The 25,893-nt window shown below is 38.9% G+C and overlaps 7 protein-coding genes across 7 annotated transcripts; 2 read left to right on the forward strand and 5 right to left on the reverse strand.

Annotated features, from left to right (window-relative positions):
- Positions 1–5,410: 5,410 nt before the first annotated feature.
- EAF02_009349 (uncharacterized protein) lies at positions 5,411–6,527 on the reverse strand (the record flags this gene model as incomplete). Its single annotated transcript, XM_038905397.1, has 3 exons — positions 5,411–5,758; positions 5,823–6,289; positions 6,377–6,527. 3 exons carry the CDS (start codon positions 6,525–6,527, stop codon positions 5,411–5,413), a joined length of 966 nt encoding a protein of 321 aa, XP_038754850.1.
- Positions 6,528–7,166: 639 nt separating this feature from the next.
- EAF02_009350 (uncharacterized protein) lies at positions 7,167–8,304 on the forward strand (the record flags this gene model as incomplete). Its single annotated transcript, XM_038905398.1, has 5 exons — positions 7,167–7,332; positions 7,388–7,500; positions 7,593–7,812; positions 7,850–8,034; positions 8,134–8,304. The coding sequence occupies 5 exons, from the start codon at positions 7,167–7,169 to the stop codon at positions 8,302–8,304; spliced, it is 855 nt and encodes a 284-aa protein (XP_038754851.1).
- A 413-nt stretch (positions 8,305–8,717) lies between these two features.
- On the reverse strand, positions 8,718–9,390 carry EAF02_009351 (uncharacterized protein; the record flags this gene model as incomplete). Its single annotated transcript, XM_038905399.1, has 2 exons — positions 8,718–9,112; positions 9,213–9,390. 2 exons carry the CDS (start codon positions 9,388–9,390, stop codon positions 8,718–8,720), a joined length of 573 nt encoding a protein of 190 aa, XP_038754852.1.
- Positions 9,391–10,902: 1,512 nt separating this feature from the next.
- EAF02_009352 (uncharacterized protein) lies at positions 10,903–12,477 on the reverse strand (the record flags this gene model as incomplete). The annotated part of the gene is made up of 2 exons (XM_038905400.1): positions 10,903–11,812; positions 11,864–12,477. The coding sequence occupies 2 exons, from the start codon at positions 12,475–12,477 to the stop codon at positions 10,903–10,905; spliced, it is 1,524 nt and encodes a 507-aa protein (XP_038754853.1).
- A 784-nt stretch (positions 12,478–13,261) lies between these two features.
- On the reverse strand, positions 13,262–15,349 carry EAF02_009353 (uncharacterized protein; the record flags this gene model as incomplete). The annotated part of the gene is made up of 2 exons (XM_038905401.1): positions 13,262–14,623; positions 14,690–15,349. The coding sequence occupies 2 exons, from the start codon at positions 15,347–15,349 to the stop codon at positions 13,262–13,264; spliced, it is 2,022 nt and encodes a 673-aa protein (XP_038754854.1).
- A 4,876-nt stretch (positions 15,350–20,225) lies between these two features.
- EAF02_009354 (uncharacterized protein) lies at positions 20,226–21,760 on the forward strand (the record flags this gene model as incomplete). Its single annotated transcript, XM_038905402.1, has 3 exons — positions 20,226–20,391; positions 20,452–20,739; positions 20,850–21,760. The coding sequence occupies 3 exons, from the start codon at positions 20,226–20,228 to the stop codon at positions 21,758–21,760; spliced, it is 1,365 nt and encodes a 454-aa protein (XP_038754855.1).
- A 286-nt stretch (positions 21,761–22,046) lies between these two features.
- EAF02_009355 (uncharacterized protein) lies at positions 22,047–24,944 on the reverse strand (the record flags this gene model as incomplete). The annotated part of the gene is made up of 4 exons (XM_038905403.1): positions 22,047–23,083; positions 23,141–24,572; positions 24,636–24,817; positions 24,896–24,944. 4 exons carry the CDS (start codon positions 24,942–24,944, stop codon positions 22,047–22,049), a joined length of 2,700 nt encoding a protein of 899 aa, XP_038754856.1.
- Between the last annotated feature and the right edge of the window lie 949 nt (positions 24,945–25,893).

Below are 25,893 nucleotides of genomic sequence, written 5' to 3' on the forward strand. Positions count from 1 at the left end.
TTTGAGTATATCAAATATAATTTGATAGGTTTTGTTAAAATAGAATTTGATATTTGCTTTTATGATTCATAAAGAGGTTTTATTATTATACTATAATCCTTAATAAATCAATAATAAAAATTACAAAAATTTAAGAATGATTGGATATTCTTTATAATAATAGGGTAAATCCAAATAACAATTATTTTAATCTTTTTTAAATCGATTTATATATTATTTATAGAAATAATAAAACCTAAATACTTTATATATTTGATATTGAATTCACATTTCTTGAAATCTGCTGAAGATTAGCAAATTCAAGTCGTTTAAGAATACACTTAATGTATTTCTTGTATTCATTTTTGTTTTCAGAATATATAAGAATATTATTGAGATAAATAATACAGAAATCATCTAAATAGTTAAATAGAATATTATTTATATATTATTAATAAGTTGCAAAACTATTTATTAATCCAAAAGGTAAAACTTTAATATTTATAGGAATTATATTGAGTATAAAAGATACTATATTTTTCAGAAGCTAGATCTATGTGGATACGATGGAATGCTTGTCGAATATCTAATTTGATATATACCTTTGTACCAACAAGTTGTACAAATATCTTATTAATAAAAAATAAAGGATACCTATCTTTGCATATTAAAGAATTGAATAATCGGAAGTCTATACAAAACCTTAAATTTCTATTTGGCTTTCTCATAAAGAAAATTAGTATTGTAAACAATATTTGATTAGATTTTTATAAATCCTTTGGCAAGATTCTTTATAATATATTTTTTAATAATCTTAAGCTATTTGAATGATATCTTATATAAAAAACTATATTTGAAAGCTTTTTTATCTTTTTCTTCAATATAATCTTGTGATTATACAATCGGAAAGAGGATAGGAGATAGGATATCGGATTCGCACTTGGAGAATGCTTAGTGATATTACTAGTAAACTTTGGGGATTGGAGGCTTTATCTCAATGTCTATAATAATATGATTGAGAATAGCAATAGTTTCTGATTTAGAATTATTTAAGATAATAACTACAGTTGAAATTCGATAGTTATTATCTTGATTAGATTTGTGAATTGAGATAACATTATCAATCTTTATATATATAATTATAAAAATCTTATAATCCTTGCTTTTCTTATAAATAAATTAAAATTGAATTGGTTTAAATGCCATAAATATCGAATATATCGAAGATACAAAGTAAAAAGGATTTATAAACAAATTGAATAAAGATTTAATCAAAAATAGATTTCTTCTTCAAATTAACTGAAATCTAAATTTCGATTATATCTAGAATTACTATATTAGTTTCTTGGGGAGGGGTAATAAGTATTTCAAATATAATTGATGCTATGATTGATTATTTATTGTCAAGTAATGGTATATCTCTTTTAATTGAGTATTCTAATTATTAGTATCTTTTTATTTTAAGTAACTGATTTTGGATTATTAAAGACTATTTCTAGTTAAAAGTATATTTTTTGATAAGAAAACAATAAGAGGATATTCGAAAGGCTATTCGAAGTATTGGTTAAAATAATCGATTTTAACTCGAGTTTCTGCCAATCATTTGCAATTTAGGATTATATTATATAAACCCAAATTGGTAATAAGAAATGGTAAATAAGACTATTGTTGAACATCAATTGTAAAATTAAGAAATATAAAATGAATAATAGCTTTATTTTATACACCATTATAGCTTTTGATTTCAATCAATAATTCGAGTAATATAAAGTGGGGTTTGAATATAGGGAATAATAATAAAAGGAATATTTTATTAATAAAAGCAAATCATTCATTTTGGAATTTATAAGAGATTAAGTATTATATAAATATCCGTTCTTCAAAAGTATATATAATAGGTTTATAGAATCATCTTTTATTAGTTTTGTTAAATTAAGGAATCTTATATCCCGGATTATATTTAGAAGGGAATTTCTATTTAAATATATTAATTTAAATATTAGTCTTTGGTAGTATAAGCAGATTCAATAACTTCTGCTTGTACTTTTTGGTTTATATCCTTTTCAATATTCTTTTTTATATTATAGAATTCTTTGTTTTCTCCAATCTCTTGGATTTCGGCTATAGTGTTTATATTATTTATATGTAGCATAAAACTGTAATTCACTTTTGATATAAAAATAATAATACTATAATTGAAATTATTTCCTAGAGATAGAGTATTATTGACTTAAAGGTTCCTATATAGTTAATAGGAATACAAGGAGGATATTGGATATAAAACTGAATAGATAGATTCGAATTATTCGATAAATAAAAAGTGCTTCTAGAGATAATCGATAATCGGTATTACTAGATAGTTTTTTAAAAAATATCTTTTTAATTATTTTATAACAATTATATTCTCGAAGCATAACTTTGAGTTTATTAATTTTAATAAGCTTAATAATCAGATCCTTAATAATATAGTATTCGTTAATATAAAGGCTAATAGTTTATTAAAGGAAATCGGATATTTTTCTTTTCAGATTATAGAAAAGAGTTATTGGATTAGTAAGTTCTGTCTGTATAGCTAATAATCTAAACTTGTGATATTATACTAGGAAGTTTTCTCATTAGATATTATAGATATAATCTAATATTTATATTCAGTTCGTGCATAATTAGTTTTAATAAGGTTTTTGTAAATAACTATAAGCTAATTAATCAATTACTATTCTATTAAATAAAAGACTTGAATATATAATAAGAATATATATTCTTATACTTTTCCTTTTATTTGATTTATTATATAAAATCGCTATTGTGCTTTTGAGATAAATGAATTTTCGTAAAGTTTGAGTTATTTAAATAATCAATAATTATAGAGACTTGCTTTGGCTTTATATTATCTTTGAATTTGAATAAAAGATTAATAGGCTTTGAAATATATAAACACTTTATTATAATAATAAATAAATAAGAATAGAATGTTTAGTGAATTTATAGATTGTTTAATAAGGCGACCGGATTTGAGAGGAATCTATTATCAATATTCGAAAAGGATTGTTGCAAAGATTGACTTTACGAATAAAGGTTTTTCTTGTTTTTCCTTTTCCTAATAATAAAAGATACTCTTTCAATAAAATCAATTGGAATATTAGAAGTCCGGACTCTACGATTTGTAAAGAAATCTATATAATATTATTATTGATATCTTAAAGATTGAAATGAATAAATGATATTAAGATTACGCTATAATAATTCGTTTTTGAATCTTGTGATTTTGTTTTACAAATCCTTAAAATCTTTAAAGATCAATATTTATTCTTTTTATAATAAAAGAGTATACATTAACATACTACCCTCAAGAGTTAATATCTTAATTGAGGAATTGTTTTCAGATTGTTTATTCTTTTTATATCTACCAATATTTATATTAGAATTGTAAGGATTATAACCATCACTTTATTGAGATTGACTGTCATCAGCTAGAAGCGTTTGACTAACAAGAAAAGGAAAGTAATGAAATCCTTTTAAAATAAATAGATTGGATATAATAGTAATACTTATAATTCTATATATTAAAAGTTTATTGTTTTCCATCAAATAGATTTACTCGAAATCAGCCCTTTTTCTATAAATAATATTGAACATCCTTGATATACTCAAGAAGGTATTATAATTATAAGGTATTATTTGATCAGCTATTAGATAGCTGTGTAATCGTATAATGAGTTGTAGATAATATAACATTTTGTTTTAAAAAAACTACGAGAGTAGGGTATAATTTATTCTTAGAATCTACAATTACAGAATTGGAAGCAAAGCGCTTGTAGAGTGCTTCTATATACTAATTATATACACATGATCATGTATATGCGCAAGTATGCATGTAAGCGATCGCAGCTGCGATTGGGTGCGATCCGTGACATATTCAACAACCACCTATTACTTGAGACTCCAAAATAGGCTTTATCCTTCTTCCCTACATTCTGAACCCATATATTTTATAAATCCTCTGAGTTTCCTTTATAAATAAGAGCGGAAAGAAGAGCTATCCCATTAGTACATATAGCTACTAATAGAATAATAAACTCTCTTGATTCATCTTGCCTAGCTTTTATCATTCTACCTCTATTATAAGCATTAGCACTTATTATCCTCTTTATAATTCTCTTCATACCAATTATAAAGCCCTTCTCATCCCAATTGTATATATCTCTCGGCCATATATTATATTTTATAATCACTTTTATCAACTAAATTAAGAAAAGAGAGATATTAGCAAAAGCGTTTTAAATAATAAAAATCATAATAATAGAAAATAGCTCAAACCAGATTATAAAAGTAATCAAATATAGCAACATTATTGGCTTTCATATATAAATTATCAATACAATAGAGATATCGACTTTTAAAATATATTGAATACCTCTTAACAAAATTACTAGTTCAATTCTTTCCCACCTCTCTGCCTAGAATCTCTTCTGCAAGGTTTCTGATTATACGATTTGTAGAAAGGATAGATCTTTATATCAACTTATTAATTTGATTAATTAAAACCTCTTTCTAATTATTAGAAAGTACTTATTTTGTATCAAAAAGGAACTGTTTTCTCAAAATGGTTTTATCTTTATATTATTGGGAAAGTGTGGATCAATCAATTTTAAAGAAATTAGTTATCTAGATATATTTAGAAGCTTGAACTCCTTTTAAATAATTTAATACAAGCTTTATATAAGCTTTTAAAGGTATATTATTAATATTTGAAATTATAATATTGATATTTTCAAAGTCGTGCACATAGTAGGGATGTGCATATAGTGGGGAAATCGGTTACACAACCGCAGCAATTTTGACGCGTTACGCAAGTCAACGTTCTGTCCATCTGGATTATATTTTAAGGCAATTCTACAGGTATACTATATCGCATTTATAGGTGCTAAGATTTCAGTTCTGCTAGCCCTACACGTTGAGGAAGAGAATGAGTTCCTTTGGTCCTACGCGCTATGAAACAAATGTATAATGAACCCAGCATTTCGCCTTCAGCACCGCGACTTCAGACACTCTTTGGATTTCATTCGTTTAACATGTGGAGTGGAGTTTCTATATAAATTCCAAGATAATACAAACATTTCTAATACTGGTGTATGTGAAAGCGGATGGGAGGACGGAAAAATCATGAAGACTACAATTTCATGGCATGGCTTTCAATGAGGCAGCAGATATGTATAAGTGTTTTCATTTCAAGCTTGTCATTTTGTTGTGGAATTATTGCTAACTAACTTTGCTTTTTGATGAACCTGTCTATATAGTGTCATGCACTACTCTTCCCCTAACATCTTCTTGCTCTCTTTGCTATGTAGCATTGCTCTATTATTTATTCCTTTGCTGTATTAAAAACCTCCCTCTATCCAATCCAACCCCCATGCATCCTTGCATCACCTCCTCAATAACTTATCTTCTTCCTATCCGGATAAAATCCCTCACTGCGATCATCCCACGAACGCTTCTCGTTATTCATTGCTCTGGATGAACCCGCAGACGCATTTTGTCTTGCGCCCATATCTCTCATTGCTACATTGTTTGCTGTGTTGGCACCATCAATATGTGCACGATCATTTGTGAATTTGATGTATGCATCGCGGATGTTGAGGTGTGCGGGAAGGATTTGATCTTGCAGCCAGTCTAAGAATTGCTCAACTTTTGCGAACTCTGTGCATGCATCCACATTGCTTGTGTCAACTCCACCATATGGCTGAGGCCACAGAATGCATGCCTTGGGAGCATCCACACGCTTTAATTGCAAAAAAACAAAACTGGAGTTGCATCTCGGGGTGCATGTCAATAATGTAGTTGACGCTTTTTTGCTCCCCGATGGGCTTGGTGATGCCGCGACCCCCGCAATGAGGGAATGCATTGTTTTGCTTTAAGATGCGCCCGTATGATGGAACATTGCGTGTGTCAATTTGCCTGCAGTATGTGGCAAGGCGGGAAATTGCGAAGATGGGCTGCGAAGGTTGCTGGGCCGACATTGCTGGTAAATACAGCCCGGGGATTGGACGGCGGTCGATTGCTGAGATTGCTGAGGGGGAAGGATTGGGTGGTGTTGGCGCGATGACATCTCCATCTTCGACTTTGATGGTGTCATTTGCTGTTTGGAGGACCGCCCGCAGAGTAACATACTCATTTATTGCGGGGGCTGGTGAAGCGACTGCTTCATCATCCACCTTTCCCTTGCCCTTATCTTGCGAAATATTGCTTGGAGCTTTGCCAAAGCTGAATTTGACAAATTGCTGTAAGAACTCATCTGGATTCTCGGCAGGCCCTGCAAAAATATGTTAGTTGCCATGAATAATTCCACTAAAGCGATGCAAAAATGATGAAAGATGGTGAAAGAAAAAGGAATACTTACAACGTGCATTAAATAAGTTGCTAAATTGCTCCGATTGTGCATTGATATCACCATTTGCACTCGAAATAGCCTTTGCGATTTCATCGCGCAAGTCGGCGATGACCTTTGCTTCAAGTGCTGCTGAGGCAGCGGCAACATCTAATGTGATCATATTTGATGTTGCAAATTTTGCTTTTGATGATAAATTGGATTTTGTAAAGAGAGATTGATTTGAAAATGGGTTTGAATGATGATTTATTGATAGTGGTGGTGGTGGTGGTGGTGGTTGTTGTTGTTGATTGTTTGAAAACGAGAATATTCAGAAGTGCGAGCTTTCAAAAGGAAAAGAAAATTTCAATTGAAAGGCGGTAAGGTTACCGAGTTTCTTAGCTTCTTTTGGACTGAAGTGTAATGTAATTGGGAAGTGAGTTGTGAGTGAATTTGTTAAGTGAAGTCAGGAGTAATTACCGAAGATACTCTGCGCCTCCGTCAACTATCAGAAATTACTGGTTGGCATATACTGTTCCTATGAGATTTTCCCTACCAAATTCACCTGAAGTGATGAGAACCCCTCAATTGGAATCATCATCTGTGGAAAGCTTGAAAGTGCTCCAAAAATTCATTAAAACTGTTATATTGCAATGAGACTTGGGAAAATTGCTCTGTCTGTTGTGCCTCAACCTGAACTTGATCTTTTTTAGGACAACAACAAGACTCTGAGATACAGCACATCATTAGACTTCACACTGGTCTCTTGAAGTTGACCGCTGCCCAGTAACAACTTCGCATCGAGTTGTCTTGCTCATCCAAAATGTTCACTCTCAAAGCCTTTGAAAATTGGGCCGTTGGCGAAAAAGACGACAAAGGAGAAATCATCACGCAGCAACGCATTAACACTGCTCACAAAATGTTAATTGGCTTACATCCCAAAGATATTGACATGATTACTATTACTCGTAAGATGGTGTTGGGTTTTTGTAAGTCACACTTCGACGTGGGTTCCTTTACTCAACTGACGATCATTTGGTGCAGTTAATTTGAAGCCATTAGAGTTCGAAAAGAAGTATTTCCCGGTCATATATGCAGCAAGCATGGAAGTCGAAAGAATGGAGAATACTCCAAAGTCCACAGTCAAGAAGAAATTGGTAAATATTTGGCCTTCCGCTCTCCTCAGCTGTGAAATATACTTACCATGGTATGACCACTCAGCTAACTCTATCTCAACTTATAATTCAAGAAAACACACCTCGATGCTGAACTACTAGAATACAGACAAGCCTGTCTTAACAAGTCAAGGGAAGATATTGCCCTGGCTCTATACAAAAGAAACAGAATTTCAGCCGAATCATACGCCAATTTTTGCTTAGAATTCTTCGACAACCTCCGTGGACAAACCAGCCGTCCCTGCCAAGCAAGTCACCACATCAAAGCAACTCGCCGCACCAAAGCAAGATCTTGTAAGATTACCATGACAACTACTTCCATCTCCGCAAGTCATTCAATCTACCCCGACCTCACCTCCGCCTTCATATGCACATGAATTGCATGATACTCCTGCAATATATCCCGCTACCGCCATGCCCGCTGCAGAACTCAGCTTCACGGCCGAATTGGAAGCTGCTCCTGTAAAAGCGAAGCCTGTTCTCTTACCTCCCCCCACTAAGTCTGTTACTATAATCGTAAGTGTCAATCTCTCTACTTCGCACCCCGCCTGTATTCCGAGGAATATACCACACTCCTCACCCAGTCCTGTATTACTTGACTAACATATGTCCTAGGAGGCTTCGGAAGGCGATACGAGATTCGACGCCGAGCTCCTGGAATACAAACAAGTGTCTCTTAAGACAAAAGGTGATTTGGCTTATGCCCTGTATCTACGCGGTCGATTTTCCGAAGAAGAGTATACGATATTTTGTGCCGAGTATCGGGAGGGCGATACTCCGAAATAGATGTGTTGGTGGGGTTGTGTGTATGCTTGGGAAGTAGAGTTTGTAGAGGGAGTGTGGTCAGGGTTTGAATTTCGGGGTATGGGAATCATGAGGTTGAGATTCGAGATATCGAATTAGGAGCCGTGGTAAATCATTTGCAAGAAAATACTCAATGACACTTCCAGCTCAACAAATTATAATTACTTCTAAATCATGTGACACACATCGCTCTCTTCTATCAATCCCTCAACAACCCTATCTAATCTATCCAACCCATCACCACATTAACCTCTTCCAAAGCCCATAGTACTACCAAATCCTTCTCCTTCTCACATGACCAATCCAACCACCCCCCCCCCCCCCCCCTCTCTTCCTCTCCCTTCCCCTCTCTTCCTCTCCCTTCCCCTCTCTTCCTCTCCCTGTCTCCAACCCCTCTAAATCCAAACCGGAAACAACAAAACCCTCGCACAACTACTGGGCACATCATACGGATTCGGCGCATCAAAATACTTAATCATCTGAAAAAGCTGCGGCGCATTCAACCCATGAAACCACTCACAAACCACCCACCCATCCGCCTCCTCCTCATCCACCTGAAACCCTGCACTCCCTCCATTAACAAACTTTCCACTTCCATATCCCGACGTAATCGTCACCGGTTCCCATCGTGCATAATTGGTGTCGGAGGGAAAAGCATTCATGCTGAATGGATACGGAGACACGTCGAATTGCAGCTGCGAGGAATTGAAATACATGCGGGATCCGGTGTTATTGGAAGAGTCGACGAAAACGGGGTCGGCCATGCCGGCGCCCGTGTGCCAGGCTTCTACTGGGGGGATGTTAGTTGTTTGGAGAAAGACGGAGTGAAGGAATGGTAGAGGTGAAGATTTAATGAAGGGAATAAGAAAAGAAATAGAAAAGCTACTTACAAACCCATCCATTATGCGTATAATCACCATCCGTAACCGTCATGTGAAGATAAAACTCCCGAGTATTGTTCAAAGTACCCGGAACCCAGGTATCCTGTCTGGACTCGATCGTTGGAGCTGCGGAAGCGAAAGCGAGAATGCTCGATATCGCTAAAGCGAAGTTGCGGATTGAAACCATGATGTTTGTTTCTTTGTTTGTTGTCTTTAAGTCTGTCTAGAAATCGAATGGGTGTATGCAAAATTGATGAAGATGAAGATGAAGAGAATAAAAAACCACTTCCGCACCATCCATCAGGGACTTTATACCACAAAAATCCTCACACAATATTTCCCGCCACTCCAGCTATCCCAAACAATTCTTTCTTCCTTTCTTTCTTTCTTTCTCGCTTGCACTCCCAGTACCCCCTCCTACCTCTCCAACGTCACAGTACCTCACTCGTGTATGTATATGCATGACATGTGTGACCATCACCATTACGAGCCACCATTTCCAACCCCATGCCATCCATCCATCCATCCATCAATCTCCTTCGTATTCCACCCTCCACCCCAAAGCAACCGGAGAATACAAAAAAGCATACTAGGTATTTTAACCATACTAGATACTCTTTAAGCTTATGTACCTACCTGTACCTATCTGTGCATCCAACCCTTCCACAAAAATCGCTAGAATGTAATCTTACCTCTTTCGACCCCGCATCGTACAGAACCGGGGTACTGTGGTTGTACTCCGTACATCCCATCATCGTATCGTAAGATACCCTCACCAACCGATTTGGAAACACGAAAATCAGGTATCTAGTATCTAGATATGTGCCACCATTTCGTCTCGTGAAGATTATTAATTCTCCGCGTGGGATATCCTGATCCTGGTTTATTGATTATTTATGTATCTATTTATATACCCACCTGCATCTATCTACTTACTTGCGCAACGTATCCCTCACACTAAGAATTACTAACCTAATAACCTTATTATAACAGCCATCGGGTTAAACAAAAACCTTTCAAGTAACGCGTAACAAACGGGATCTCCGCCTCGTATCGGATTACATGAGGGGATCTGCAGATACCTATGCAGATATGCATACCTAGGTATATGCACAAAGGTATGTAAGCTTCGTGTTTGGATACCTACTTGGGAACATCAGATGATGGATATCGATGTGGAAAATTGGATTTGTATGATTCTGTAGTGATGTTTTGAGGTAAGTTTGGGTTCGCTGTTGGGTTGGGCTGAGAGGGAATAATGTATGGGTGATAGATGATGAGATGAGCAATGGGTACGGTACGATGTGTGTTGTGTTGTACGAGATGAGATCGTTACGATGAGATTATCGGTTTGGGAATACGATTTGCACTTTTAATGGGCTGGGGCGGTTTGCGCTGTAATGATGGATGGAAGAGAAGTATAGTATATTGCTTATAGATTGAACGATAGAGGTATTTCTGTAAATCTTGCTTTTCAAAGGTATCCTAAATATTTTACAATCAAATCCAAAATCCAAAATATCTCTTCAGGAACCTGCCTTCTTTGGAAGACCATGTGGTAAGTACCATGCATGAAATTCGCCAGGAACGCAAACATGGTAATTACTACTTCTCTCGATCCATACTTTCATTCCCTCCTCTCCACCTATCCTTTCCAATTTCCAGAAGAACTGCTCGAATTAATTTCCAACCAAATATATCACAACTTGTTCTGCAAACCAAATTCTCCCTCAACCAACTCCAATATCTTCCTCGCAGCATCTCTTCGGCCTCCGTACTTTTTACTAACCAACTCTCCCATTTCCTTTGCTTTCTCCCGAATAGAATTATCCTCCGTAACTCTAATCAACGCATTTCCTAGTTCCTCTCCCTCAACACCAGGTGCGCAACTCTTACTTCCCCAAACACCAACACCGAAAAACTCCACCTTCTCCGTATAATCATAGGTATCAAACCAACAAGGCAATAGCAATTGCGGAGTTCCAGTTTCAATACTCTCGTAATATGAATTTGCGCCCCCGTGATGAACAGATGCGATGATGTAACCCGGGCGAAGAATAGATATTGGCTCTGCTTTGAGCCATGGTACGAGTTTTACTTGCGAGGCAATTGGTGCGAGAATTTCGGCAATGGCGGGATCGGGTCCTGGTGTTGTGGGCTTGAGTTTCCAGAGGACTTGGATGGAGGGGTTTTTAGAGAGGAGAATACGGATTCCGGTGGCAATGTTGCGGTTGAATTCTTTGCTTCCGTATACGTGTGACCCGAGATTGATAAGAACGGTAGGTTTTTTCTCTAACCACTCTAAGAGTTCTGGATCAGTTTGAGAGAGTGGATAGGAGGGTATAGTGAGGGGTCCACAGGTCGTTACATTTTCGGGAATGTGTGGGAGTTGAAGATCAAATTCTCGTCCCGTAGGAAGCAAGTAGTGAACATCTTTGGAGTATGGAACAAAGAATGGATATTGGCCTGGAATATTTGCCTTTTTGCGCCCAGCTTCGATTGCATTGATATTTGGAGATGTGACGATAATGATAATCAGACGTATCATTAGTACAATGTTCAATGGAATAAGATACCATGGAAGTGGAAAATTATAGCCAGAACAATCACTAATCAAAAATATTAGATGGTAGATCACGAAGGAAGGAGGATAAACTTACGCAGCTATACCCCATAGTGCAAACCCATTCGGTTGAGCTTGAGCTAACGTATCCTTAAAACTATTTGGAGTAATACTCATAGTTTTCTTTCCCAAAATAGCACAAGCATCAAAACCCTGTGCACAAAGTTTTTCCACCACAATCCCGTCCGGATTAACCTTCTCAACAATCTCAACACAAGAATGAACTCCCTTCACATACTCATCAGGAGTATAAGAAGATAAAATACTCGGAATCTTCGCATAAATTCTCCACGCCTCTCGAAATCCCACCCCATGACGCATAGCTTCCTGATCCGGCGCAACTAACGCGAGTTTTTCAACCATTCCTGGACTATCTATCGGATGAAAAACTGCTTTGATACTACCAGGGGGAATTGGGCCATAATCACCAGCATTCAATTCATCGACGCGGGTTCGAATTGGAGAACGAAACTTTCCATAATCGATGATATCAGAAACTTCCTTTGCAATAGCGGGGGCTTCAAAGGAGGCAATGTGAACTTCTACGTTGTTGAGGATAAGTTCATAGGCGGTTGCGAATACGACGTTACTTTGGCCATACTCGCTATTTGTCAGAAAAAGGATTTTCCGAGAGGGTTTTGAGGTTGCCATGTTTGAGGTTTGGTAGTAGGAGTTATTTTGAATTGTAGAGGATGGTTGTTTCCAGAAGCTTTTCAAGAGCTGGTCGAGAATCTTCAAGACTATATGCCCCTGAGCTAGTCAAAATTGCTAATTTGAAGTCATTCACCTAAAAGTGGGGGTCATTCATCTAGCTGTATTGCACGTATGACGAAACCAATCAACAGTATAGTCGGTTCTCTATTCTCGCTTCCGCTTAAAGACTGACCTTCGGCAAATCTCAATCACTTGCAATTAATGAGAGTACGGCGATATAGTCTAGATGGAAGTTGATGAGTTATTTCAATTGTGGATTAGTAAACCGTTTGGTAAATTCTTGGCCAACTAAAAGGCGTTCGATCAATATCTGCACAGACATGAATAAGGGATGAGAGGGTGTTTGTATCCATAGTGTAGTGCATTGTCCCTGTTATTCCAGTCGAAGAAGCGATATATCCACTAAACTCACCCTGTATTTCTTTTAATCTCTGCCCTCACAACTTCGGAGTGAATTTTCTGGACTGGGCGCATGAAATGCCTATCTAGGCACAGCTTTTAGCTATGAAGCTTGTAGTATGATAGACGAAATTGGCGAGTTTCATTCGACAATATCATTTTAGCCGTATTAAATCTGCTTACCACGTATCAATCTTCACAATCTTTATTCTGAATTTTGATACAACACTTCAACGCGGACATTGAGTTTAATCCCCAGGGTGGGATTTTACAATGATATTTATAATCAATGTATTCTTCCCGAAACGCTCGGATAGATTGATTAGCTTATGAGAAATGTCTCAAGCCCATGGTTGTTGCTAAAACCAGGGTTCTTTCCGAAATAGTCGTCTTGTGTTGAACAAGGTTTTGGGGGAGGTGATAGGGTTGATTTCTGAACGGTACTATAGATCGGAGTGTCGATGTGACATTCGCCCACGAAGGTATATTTGCAATACTCAGGCTCAGAATCTCCCAAACTTGGGCGATCGAGATCTTTAATCGTGTTTTCCGAAACTGCAGGTGGCTCAGCTTTTTCCCGAAGAACAAAAGAAGTGGTTAGATCGGGACGGAGCCAACAAACAACATCTCCTGTCATAGCTGTTACTGGCACTAAAACTAGAGTTCCATCTTCAAGTGTGGCAAACCTTCTGTCGTAAAGGACCTCTGAAAGGGCCATTTCAGCAATTCCATCTTCAAAATTTATGGCATGGGCCCACATAATAAGACTTATTGTGGAAGCGAACAGGCTCGCAACCCCCCAGTTGTTGTAGAAGAAATCCTCATTCATCTTTGGAAATATGTTATGTGGAGAGAGAGTTCGGGCAATTTTATCAATCTTCTCTTTTCTGCTTCTCTGTGACTGCGTTATGAACATATTGATAAGTGGTTGCGGACCACGCGGTGCAGAGTTCTCAGAGGATAATTTCATGGCGTTGGCATCACTATAGAGGGGTACAATGAGACCACACCAGTGACGATATAATCGAGTCAGGGCCTGAATCCAGACCCTTTCTCGCGGCCATCCTCTTCGCAATTGATCAAGATGATGTTCTTTCGGCAACTTCCAGCCAGCTTGCACTAGAGTGATAGCATGGGAAATCTTTGTAATACTGCCTGCCCGCCAACCGGAGCATACGAAGGATGTGTTGAGCCACGCACATAAAGGTGGAGAAACATTCACCTCTACTTCGGGCCGAATCTGGAACGCAGTACTACCACGGATATGTCCCATTTCCCGCAAACGTCGGTAAGGGTGCGGAAACCCTTTCAATGTCCAGTTAGGTACCCATGAAGGTAGTCCAAGAGAATCGTTGCAGTTTTCTTTATATGACAAGATCTCCAATCTTCTGCCCTCTGGAAATGTCTTCAGGCAGTGGCAAGCCAAATCTGTGAAGACTTTCTCTACGCTCTTGGAGTAGTCAATCGCTATGTCCTCTGCCTCACGGTCATCCTGATATGATGAGGCCTGTACAATACCTTTATGCGCAAAGACCATGTCGCGAGGATCAGAAACTCCTAGCCCTCTTCTAGTCGTCAAAATTTTAATCAGATTCTCTGCCAAAGTATTGGAGGGCCTTCTAGCTGACTTGAAATTTCTTCGCTCTTCGTCCATCTCAACAAATACACGGTAGGATTCCGATCGCTGGAAGGAAGCAAAGCCCAAGTCTGCTATCTTTTCGGTGGCCTGGAATAGGTGTTCTCAACTGACACTGTGTCGCCCGCACTGCACCCATGGGTCCGCTGAAAAGAGCAACTCTTGAAAAACCCAGACTCTGGCGAACCAAGGTCGCTCCAGTATTTCCAAGAAAAGGGTTATCGCCTTTCCATAATTTTCTCTCGTATAAGTAGTGATGCCATTGAATAACAAAGCTAACATATCTATTTCCGTTGCGTTTACATGGCCTGGCCTCCGTTTGTAGCCACGTGAAATTGCTCCGAGAAGCAGTGTTGATGCTTCGGTAGATTCCCCAAGATAAATAATTGTCTTTCGAGCGATCTGATAAACCTTTGCCATTTGTATCACCTGCTTGTTTTTCTCGGGTGAATTTGCCTGGTTGATACAAATCGCATCTATCCATAAATGTTGTTTCCTCAAAGGGTCACGAATATCACGCAGGGCGGAATCGAGGTTAGCTGTGATCCCAATGATTTCTTTATCGATATATATCACTTTATTCTCTTCCAGATCTCCCCAAACATAAGATAGGGCTGTATAACCACTAAAAACATCGCGATGCACTTTACTCAATGTGGTTGTAAGTAAATCGCAATGAATGTCGGCAGTGCTATCAGCAGAAGGCGATAAAACCAAAAGCCGAATCGAATCATGTTCAGTCAATGGCTTGTATTGATACCTGTTGTTTGCCATAGTGGAATGCGTTGTGATGACGATAGTGATGTGATGAGTAGAATCGAGGTTCCTTTGGAAAGTGGATATCTACAAGTGAGCATGTCGCTTGTTGCACCAGGATATTTTATCCAGTCAGCACTATGAAAGTACATGACCAACCACAGTCCGAAGAAATACTTATCAGTCATCCGCTCTGCTGATAAGGCTTCGGTGGTTCCTATGAAGTTCTCATGGTATGCTTTATATGGCGATATTGGTTGTGTATACAATGTGAGATTCAGTGGTTTTGAGGTGTGCATGCAATGCGTATGTGTTGCGCGGGGATATGCAATCACGTGCATCTTTACTCTTGTCACTACACTTCGTTTTGGAAGGTACGATTTACTGAAAGTGCAAAAGGTCTTAAACTTATCGTCTTGATGTCAAATCCCACCAGGGATTTATCAAGCTGTATTCATCATCATCAGTTAATAAACACATCTCGGGATTATGAAATGTCAGTCAGATCACATTACACTGTCGGATCCTATCGATCAATCACTACGTTCCATATCAACTGTTATATCAAAGATTATAATAACTATTTCTAATTAAATATAAATAATCTTAAGGAGAAATTTAGATTCTATCAGGTCAAACAATATCACATAACCGATCATGATATGACCATCAAGTCGAATTTGCAGTTCCATAGCACACACAGCTCACCCCATCATCACACATACAGGACATTAATCACATAAAATCGCAATCACAATTATAACGATTCATCACTAAAAGCTTCTTGATCATGGTGTTTCACGGTATGATATGTCCTTCAAGATGTCGATTGTATTAACTTCTTACCGAAATCTTGCTATCTAACACACTCTGAACAACTTGCTATGTACTAAACTTGCTATCTACTGGATCTCTCTATCTAAATTTGCTATATAAACTGAATTTCTTTGCTTATCATATAACCCCCTCATCAATTCTCCTAGATGAAAATTCTCCGCGTGGATATTTGCGGCGCATCTCTATCTTTGATCTCTTGCTTCCACCTCTTGCGCTTGAACTTCCGCTACCTTTCATTGATGTTACTCATGTCCAAAGAAAGTTGAACAAGTAGTATTTCAGTTCTATCATCCTTCTAATTCAAATCCCCGCATACGTTCTCGCGTGTTGCCAAACACAATTCAGGAAAAGCAAAATCATGATTGGATCGACATTCAAGTGAATATATAAAACTGAAAAACTAGAAGTGAAAACTAGAAGTGAAATGCTAGCTTCCATTTCCCTTTCGCTTAGCTCACTAGCTCCAAAAAAAATCTCTACAAATACTTTCGCTTCCACGTCCTCTTCCAACCTTTTTTTCTTCCAACTTAAACAATTTTATTCTTTATCTTTTTGCTCCGTGGGTGATGGCTTGTGGTCGTTGGCTTCAAAGATTTTTAATCTTCAATATGCGCTTTGTGGTCGTTGGCTTGTGATCGTTGGCTTGTGGTTGTTGGCTTGTGTTCGTTGGCTTCAAAGATTTTTAATCTTCAATATGCGCTTTGTGGGTGATGGCTTGTGGTCGCTGGCTACAAGATTGAAGCTCATTCGAATGTTGAGATGTGGTGTCATGCCTCGTTCCTTCATTTGAGTGAGATAAGATCTGACTTTTTTTCTTTCTTACTCGATGAGTATGAATGCATTCTACTTTGTACCTTGGTTGTCAAAACTTGAACTATTACCTTTTGAAAGCGCGACATCATAGATGTTGGACCTCGTAAAGGTACAGTCATGTTTTTTGGATTATCGCGTGCATCCAATCTCAATCCAATCTCAATTACAGTTACAACCACAACTCTGCCTCCATTGGCCAAACTAGCAATTCCAATCCAATCCCAATCTCAATTGCAATTACAACCACAACTCTACCTCCATTAACCAAACTAGCAATTCCAATCCAATCCCAATCTCAATTGCAATTACAACCACAACTCTGCCTCCATTGGCCAAACTAGCAATTCCAATCCAATCTCAATCTCAATTGCAATTACAACCACAACTCTGCTTCCATTAGCCAAACTAGCAATTCCAATCCAATCTCAATCTCAATTGCAGTTACAATCACAATTCTGCCTTTATTAGCTAAACTAGCAATCCCAATCTCAATCTCCCGAGATTAATCTCAACCACAACCACAATCACAACTCCGCCTTCACCGGCCAAACTAGCAATCCCAATCTCAATCTCTCGAGGTCAATTTCAATCTCAAGGGCACGCGATATCCGACAATGGGTATGGTTGTTGGTGTTGAGGTCGAAATATTTCGATTCTTCGAACCCAACCACTCAAAGAACAAATACCTTCACTGGCTTTGAATCTGTGTTTAGCTTCTCTATAGCTATTTCGCATTGGCCTTTTAGGAACATATCTCATAGTATTACTTTAGTCAATTAATTCAAATTTGTTGATCTTCAAACTTTTTCCCTGTGACCATATTCCTAGACTAGAGTGAGAAAATTGAAATGCTTTCTTCACTCTCCATGTTTCACTCCTCCAACCTTTCACTGCTTCTCTTTCTCTTACTACATGTGACTGTAAGCAGACAAATTTCATATTTTAGCGCCATTTCCATGGTGCGAGTTGAGTTTTTCTCTCCAGTTTCAATAACCATCCGATAACCCACGACCTCACTTCGTTTTTACTTAACTATCAATCCACGACCACACTCATAACCGGAACAACAACTTTACTGTCACTAGCTGGAGTAAATTAAAGCTCGAATTCCCTTTTAAACTTCCAAGTCGATCATGAAAAGATTAAAGTAAGTGCCTTGCCGTTCAAGCTTGATAACCTCGATGCTGACGATACTCTAGGACACACTTAATAAGAGTACAAACATGCTACATGTATGGTGTAATTCCACATCTCAACTCAGCATCTACTTGATTTGAGAATCAAATCATCAAGGGCTTTCAAATTCCAGGTATCAATCGTCGCCGATAATTTCCCCAAAATTTAATCAATACTAATGTCATATTCCAGGAAACTCCATCACCTCTCCAACAATCAACACAATGAACAAGAACCCGAATATTCCCATACTTGATGCTGTCCTTAAGCTTTGGCGCACTTTTCTCTTTCAATAGACTAATAAGCAATAATAAGCAAGTCTTTGCTGGGCACTCTCTCGTTGCACCAGAGATAGAATTCTAGCAATTTTATCAAATGCAAACCGTAGCAAGTATCACCCAGACTCGCACCAAATACATGCAATCTGGAACACAATCTCTACCAAACCCCACAACACATCTCCTCAAGCAGAATCAAATAATCGTCAGCAGAAAATAATATTGGCACATTAGTATGGGTGTATGCAGGCACGCCCAAAAAGCGTGTCGGCGTTAGCATAAGAGGACTGAAGTACGAATTTTACAGCTCGATGCACGCGGTTCCTTGAATCAAAGGGAACCGAAGCAAATCCCCTTGATCGATGTATGCGTGGCGTGATCCTTGGGTTCTAATTAAGGGGTGAAACTGTGAACAGCAACTTGGGAAATCTTGTCGTGAGGACTTGATCTTGGAAGCAAATACGAGCGGCCTAACAACTCGGCTCGATCACAACTCGGCTTAGAGCACTAACTTCAGCTGTGCTGTCATTGTGGTATGATTCTGAAGTCGGCGAATTATTAGATACGTAGCAACATACTAAGTCTGCGTTTGTCCTTCAATAAATGGGCTATTGAAAGCCGTCTCAGAGTTTTTTCGTGGGAGGAAGATGGTAGGTGTAAGACTGACATGCTCGAAAATAGATGGACAACCTCTCTACCTGAATAAACGTCTTGTATCAAATTGCTAATGTTACACTAGACTATTGATATTGCCACATGAAGAACCCGATGTCAATCGGGTGTAAAACCTCGCCACTAGGGGAACCTCTCCAAAGTTCGAAGATATTGAGGAGTCATGTTTCTATAACAAGGTGATAGTGTTGTAAGGGATTGCTGATTGTGGGACATGTTGATTTAAATCGTGCAGTCAACGCGCGTGAACAATCGAGGAGGACGTGCTGGTAGTTATACCCATATTCATAGCCATATGCATTATTTCACATCTGCAACTTTTGACTCAGGTCGGTTTGTCAACGCGCACGAACAATCGAGAAGGACGTCCTAGTGGTAATATCTATACTCATAGCCATAACCATAGCCCTTGATGATAGATTTCCACTTTATCAATCCTCATCACAGCAAATTACAAAGGAAACCCCGAAATCAAATAAAGACTTACAATCCAGCACATTCGCTCCGATAGTTCTATTGTCTCAATTTCCATTGTTGCTTTTCCTCCGAATTTATATTCCAGCTTCAAAATTTCGAAGCTCTTCTTCCAATCGTCAAATATTGAGTCGAGGATTTTCCCCCCGACATTGTCGCGGGGTTCTCACGAGTCGGATGACATTGCGAAATTGTAATTGTGATTTCTCGATATATATATGAGATTATTTGACTGGGAGTAAAGATTTAATCATGAAATTGTAGATACTAACTGAATTGTTAACAGTAGACGAGAGAGGTTCAAAACTAACGATCTTGAAAACAAAACAAAAAACAAAACAAATTAAATTAAATTACTTACCCAAATCCCCAGACGTGCGTTCGCAATCTCAACGCTAGTCTTCTCACTCGAGAAAGTGAAATGAAGTGAAGTACAGCAAATGAAGAGTGAAGGGAGTTAAGTTAGGAGGTAAGAAACTCATTAGGTTAGCCGAAAAATTCAAGAAATGAAAACCTCCCATCACACTTCACACTTATCTCAATCATACAAATTCAACCACAATCATAAAGACACCCACGATTAACTGCTATACATCCCTCTTATAAAGATAATACACAGGAGATCATTTATCGCAAGCAACACCATGTCTGAACTCTGGATACCATGGATTCTAGACCTTGAAAGTGCTCATTCAGCAATGGAGGCCAAGCTCGTGGAGAATTTGCGCCAGGAATTTACGAGCAAAGTTCGCAATGTACAGGGTAAAATAAAGCAAATGGATGCAATTGGATCAATGTTCGAGTCTCATTGTAAGTAGCAATGTACCAATCTCATTTTGATACCACGACTAACCTTTGTGACATTTGCAGGGCCCAGCGAAAACAAAAGAAAGTTCATCAAGCAGCATTTGAAATTTTCAGCCGACGCTGATGAAGACACTAGCAACGAGAACAATGGAACTGAGGTAGGTGGATTGGAGGGAGCAAAAGAAGCAAATCAAGCAGACCAAGCAGACCACTCAAATGATGTGCCTGCCAAATCCAAAAGCCCTATGGCAAGCGTAAAAGTTGAGCCGGATAATTCTAGCGGCGAACCTGTAGCAAATATACAACAAGATCGGGAATTCCTAAAGCAAAGACTTCATCTCCTAGAAATAGGTCAGTACCAATCCCCCAGCAAAATCCAACAAGAGGTAGCGATACACCACCACCTCTTGATAATAGAATGAATGTGCCATCAACTCAAGTGGCTCTTTCACATGGGCCAGTCGCAAATCCTGAACAAGAGCAAACAATAGATGTCAATTCCAAGACTACAAAAATGCCTCGTAATGCCCAGCAATCCCAAAACTATGCAATTCCTCCTCCAAATGCACAACGAAGAAATAGCAATGTTCCGTTGTTTAGAGAACATTCACGCAATGTACCAAGCGGGCCTAGGTATCAACAATTAGGAAGTCACTCCTCCAGGAACTCTTCTTTAGAAACAGACACACCGCGCAATAAAACACCTTGCATGTCTGGCAATATTTCATCTGCAGCACATCCACATATGGACATGCCCACAACTGCTCCTGACAATGAGTTGATCAAGTTTGCAAATTCAAAGAGTAGTGCAAAGACAATGAATTTCTCAGCAAATCAAGAAATTTCCGAAAGCAAAGTCCCACCACATGGTGTTGTTTTGCGTCAATCAAATGCGTATGAACACTGTGTACAATGTAGCACACCTTATGGCACAGAGATGGGCCGCAATTTTGTCATCAATTATGTCATCGATATGGGCTTCGAATTGCCTCTTCAAGATTGTGAGATTCACATGAGACGATTCAGAGATGGAGCAAAAACTGCTTATTGTGTCTTGTGGCCTCACAGGAAGGCTAACCCGAGTACACACGCATTGACTGAAATTGCATACGTAGCAAAGTTCTTGAAGTGGTTAAGAGAACGTTATTTAAAGGGGCCAGGCAACATTAGAAGTTCATATATAGAGTTTGCAAATATTTATCCGCGTCCGCACGAAACAAGGCAGAATAATACAACAATTAGGGACGTGGCATTAGCAAATTTTCAAGCAAAGACACAATCACCTAGCACAAAGCAAGATTATAGTCGCAAGCGTGGTCGTGAGGATATGGGAGATGGTTCGAGTGGACATGTAAAACGTCAATACCATTAGGGAATGTGGCGAGGTGGCTGGGGGCATAGTTGACCACATAGAAAGTTAGCAATAGTTTATAGAATTCAATGAACAATTTGACGTGTAGTATAATTTCTTCAAAAATTACCCTGATTCTGTGAAAACTGGACACTGAAAATGTAAGGGTATCAAAGACTATTCTATTTGTTTTCCCCACCATACTAGAAAACTGATACATGATTTCCTTTCATTTAACATTAATACTTGTGCTCATCCATTCATCCCTCCCTCCCTTTCTTATGCTTCCATTCCAAAGTGACCATTTCTAATCATCCATAGGTTTATCCTCAAGACTAACCCCAACCTTTTGTTCCGGAGCAGGTTCTGGCACCTCGCCAATACTTCCTACACTATCTCTGTTACCCGCTGCTACCATATCGAAGTTCTTGCTCATTCTTGCAACATTTCCATAGGGTTTTCTTCCTATGCTATTCCTCGAAACTTGACCACTTCGTCCTAAACTGTTTCTCTTTTCCACGTTTGGAAGACTAGACACATTTGAAAGACTAGTCCTCTTTTCTACAGTGGGTTCCTCCATTCCATCTCCAGACCCAGGCATATATGTAGCACTTGTAACACTGGGGGTACCAGTTTCTGCTCCATTGGCCAATGGTGACAAAGGTGAAGGTTTTGGTTCGACAACTGGACTAGCTTCGGATGACGATGGAACTTCGAGACTCTGTCTCACGCTTCCTCGGGAATTTCTAGTTGAATCGGTTGTAGCTGTGGGTGATGTTTGTACCGGGAATCGAGTCTCAGCTGCGGGTGGTCCTGAACTTCTATCTCTACGGTGACCACGTGGGCTTGGCGCAGGACTAGTGGCGCGACTTCTTGCTCCACCAGCTGCAATAATTGCCTTTTGTCTGGCTTCCATGTTGGCTCGTCTGTTGCTTTCGTCGGTGCTGATAGCTCTAGGTCTTCTAGTATCAATGTTTGACGCAGAATTGAGGGATGAAGCTCGCTTAAGTTCAGAGAAGATGGCGTCTTTGTGAGCAAAGAGATCGCGAATCAGACGGTATGAATACTTTTCTTCCATGGTCATTGAGGTTTCAGTCTTTGGTCGAAGGATGCATGGAGCAAGGATGGTTGCGAGTTCGGAAATATAAGTCTCATCAGCGGAAGTAAGTTCAATTAATCTAGTGAAATGGGTCATGAGGGCATCCAAGGTAGCAATGTTGGCCAACCTAAGTTGACTGAGGGTATTTTGTAGAACTGAGATTCGAGCCGAGTCGGTAGATTCGGATGCTGGCGTTGAGTAGATCGTTTTCATAATTTCGTAAACATGAGATGACACTAAAGAATCTATGACCAGGAGTTAGGTGAGACATTTCATAAAATGATCAGCAGGGCTGGGCTTACCTGGTAATTCCAGCAAATACAGTTTAAGAACGCTTGCAATAATAGGAATTTCATATGGCTCCAAAGTTTCAATGGGAAATGGTTTGCCCGTATTGAGAACATCTCGTACTCGGTGAGTTTGATGAAGGGGAACATCAACCAACCAAACACTTCTCCTAGCTGGATCGCCTTCAAGATCAGGATATCTGTTATCGAGGAAGGTGAGAATAGTGGTAATGATGACAGGTACTCTCTTTCTGTCCCCGCGAGCCCGGGCTTCCAGATCAACACCGAAAGTTTGTTCATCTGCAGAGTTGTAATAATTCTCGTATACGATAACCTTTGGCGCGAAACCACCAGTGCGATAGTTTTCGAGAAGATATCGCAAATCTCCAAGAGGTTGTACAGTTTCTTGGTAAAGCATCATCTTATCGACTGTTGATTGCAGGCTAGGAATGACATTGCTAATCGTTCCGGAAAAGTCGAGAATAATGGTCTTGATAGCCTTGAGTCTGTCAAGCTCACAACGTTCCAAATATCTCAAATGCTCGAAAATAGCCTCCTCCAATTGACATCGCAAATGATCTAATTTTTTAACACCTTGCTTGTACCTCTCATCTGCTTCTGCAGCTTCCCTACGAAGACGATCGCCTGGTGTTTCGTTTGGATGTTGATTGTTCAAAGGATTCCAGCCCGCTAAATATTCAGAGACCGATCCAACAACAGGAGAATCTGCAAAATCGGAATTGGATGCGATAGAGAAAGTGCGGCCAACTCGGGGCTTCTTTTCGGGGATTCCTGTCAATTGGAAACCCTTTGGTCGCCATTGGTAAAACATCTTGGAACTATTTGCGAAAACATTTCCAACATTTCCGATCAATCGTAAAAAGCCATGCGATACCAAATCCTGTCCAATACGTTCAGCGTGACTGACGCTTGTTGCTCCCATGAATTTCTGAAAGTATTCCACTATATCTGCACCGCATGTTGTATTTTGATATGTGCCCAAGATTGGAACTTTTGTATCGACCAATTTGATTGTTTGTAAAAGGTGTGTCAAAATCTTCTTGACTTGTTCCGAATTGTAGATTTCATCACCAATCTCTAAAGATTGGTCATCCTCTTCATCGTCTTTATCGCCAACCTTAATCTCTGGAATCTTGGCCTTCGGACTGGTTTCTGGATCCTGGAAAGCAAGTTTATTTTCCTCTTCGATATCTTCAACCAACCGACACTTATTAAAGTAATGACTACGCAACTTCTTGACCAGCTCTGCTTGTTTGTCGTGAAGTTTTATGCGGGCCTGGAGGTCATCCTGTGAATTTTGAACTCGATTTTCGTGTGCATCACACCAGCGCGAAAAAGGGGCGACGACTAGATCTCGAATGCTTTGTGCGATTTTGCGGTGATTTTTGGCAGCTTCTTCCATTTCTGTCCGTACTCCATCGTATGCCTATCTTGCGTCAGTCAACCAGCCCCTCGAAAAGACGAAGGAAAATCTCCTGAGTATCAATACCTTTCTGACACTTGCTCCATCATCTCTCCCGAAACCTCCTGTTATTTTGTCCGTTGCTGCTCCAATATCTCCTAGTTTCATCCCATAGACATCTTCGGCCTCCGCACGCATTCGCGCAATGGTAAGAACTTGTTGGTTTTCGGCGACACCTTGCTGCAGTTTGCCGAATAGAACACCAAGACCTATTTTGATGTAGTTGAATTAGTACATGAATGCAGGAACGGATGGACACATTCTGCAGAAACAATCAAGCCCCTTACCTCCAGCATAATCTCCCGACCAAAAGGAATCCGCAAAATTGGGCGCCATTATTATGTACTCTTATCGTTGATTCGTGACTTCAATAATAGGAACTAATGTATTCGTTGATACTCGAAAGGTTCAGAACTTTCGACAGACAAAACAATGAAGAGAAAATCCTTCTTGCGGAAAGGAAGAGGGATTGTTGAACGAATGACAGATTGGCTGGAGAACTGGAGAAGTTTATGATGGACGAAGTCGAAAAAGCTGGGCAGGGAAATCGAAGGAAGGATTGCGGATTTTTGGTTGTGCAAGGGCCCTTTGGAACGAGGTTGACCGTTGATCTCGTTTACCCGGGGGTTTCAGAATGTTGAGATGGGTGAAGCTATCACCAAAGGCGTTGGATATGATTCAGTTGGAGAGTTTATTGAATGAAATGGGGATTGTGTGAGTGTGATAAGTAGGTCAACAAAGACATGTATAGACAGCATAGAAAAAAGGAGTTTGGGAGAGAGTTGTAAATCATGAGAAGATGAAATGATATTGTGATGTATGTATTGTATGTATTATATGTATTATATAAAAATGACATTTACTCTATTACTCCTTATTCATAGGTTCAATGCTATATATCTATATATACCTACTAGGGCCCTCGACAATTTTAATATACGAGTAAATATTAAAAAACACTTAAACTTTTCCAGTCTTCACTTCAATTCCTTGGATTTTCGTTCCTACTTTAACTGACGTGCAGGGTCTTACATGAAAACCACCCAGTAGTAAACCTTAAATCTCAGGTGTAAATCATTCCCAAAAATAGCTAAATCAGGGAATTTCCGGTAATCCATTAAAGGGGCTTAGCGCATTCATGCCAACCTAGTAATTAATCACGTTAAAGGACTGACTGACTGGACTGAGTACGGAGTGAGTGGCTCAGTGGGTAGCTCGAGAATGGATACGTAAGTACGAGCGAGGGTGTTGGAGTCTGGCACAAACTGGGGGAATGAAGATGTTG

The sequence above is a fragment of the Botrytis sinoallii genome, assembly GCF_014898435.1.
Source record: "Botrytis sinoallii strain Bc 23 chromosome Unknown BSIN_019, whole genome shotgun sequence".
Taxonomy (NCBI): Eukaryota; Fungi; Ascomycota; class Leotiomycetes; order Helotiales; family Sclerotiniaceae; genus Botrytis; species Botrytis sinoallii.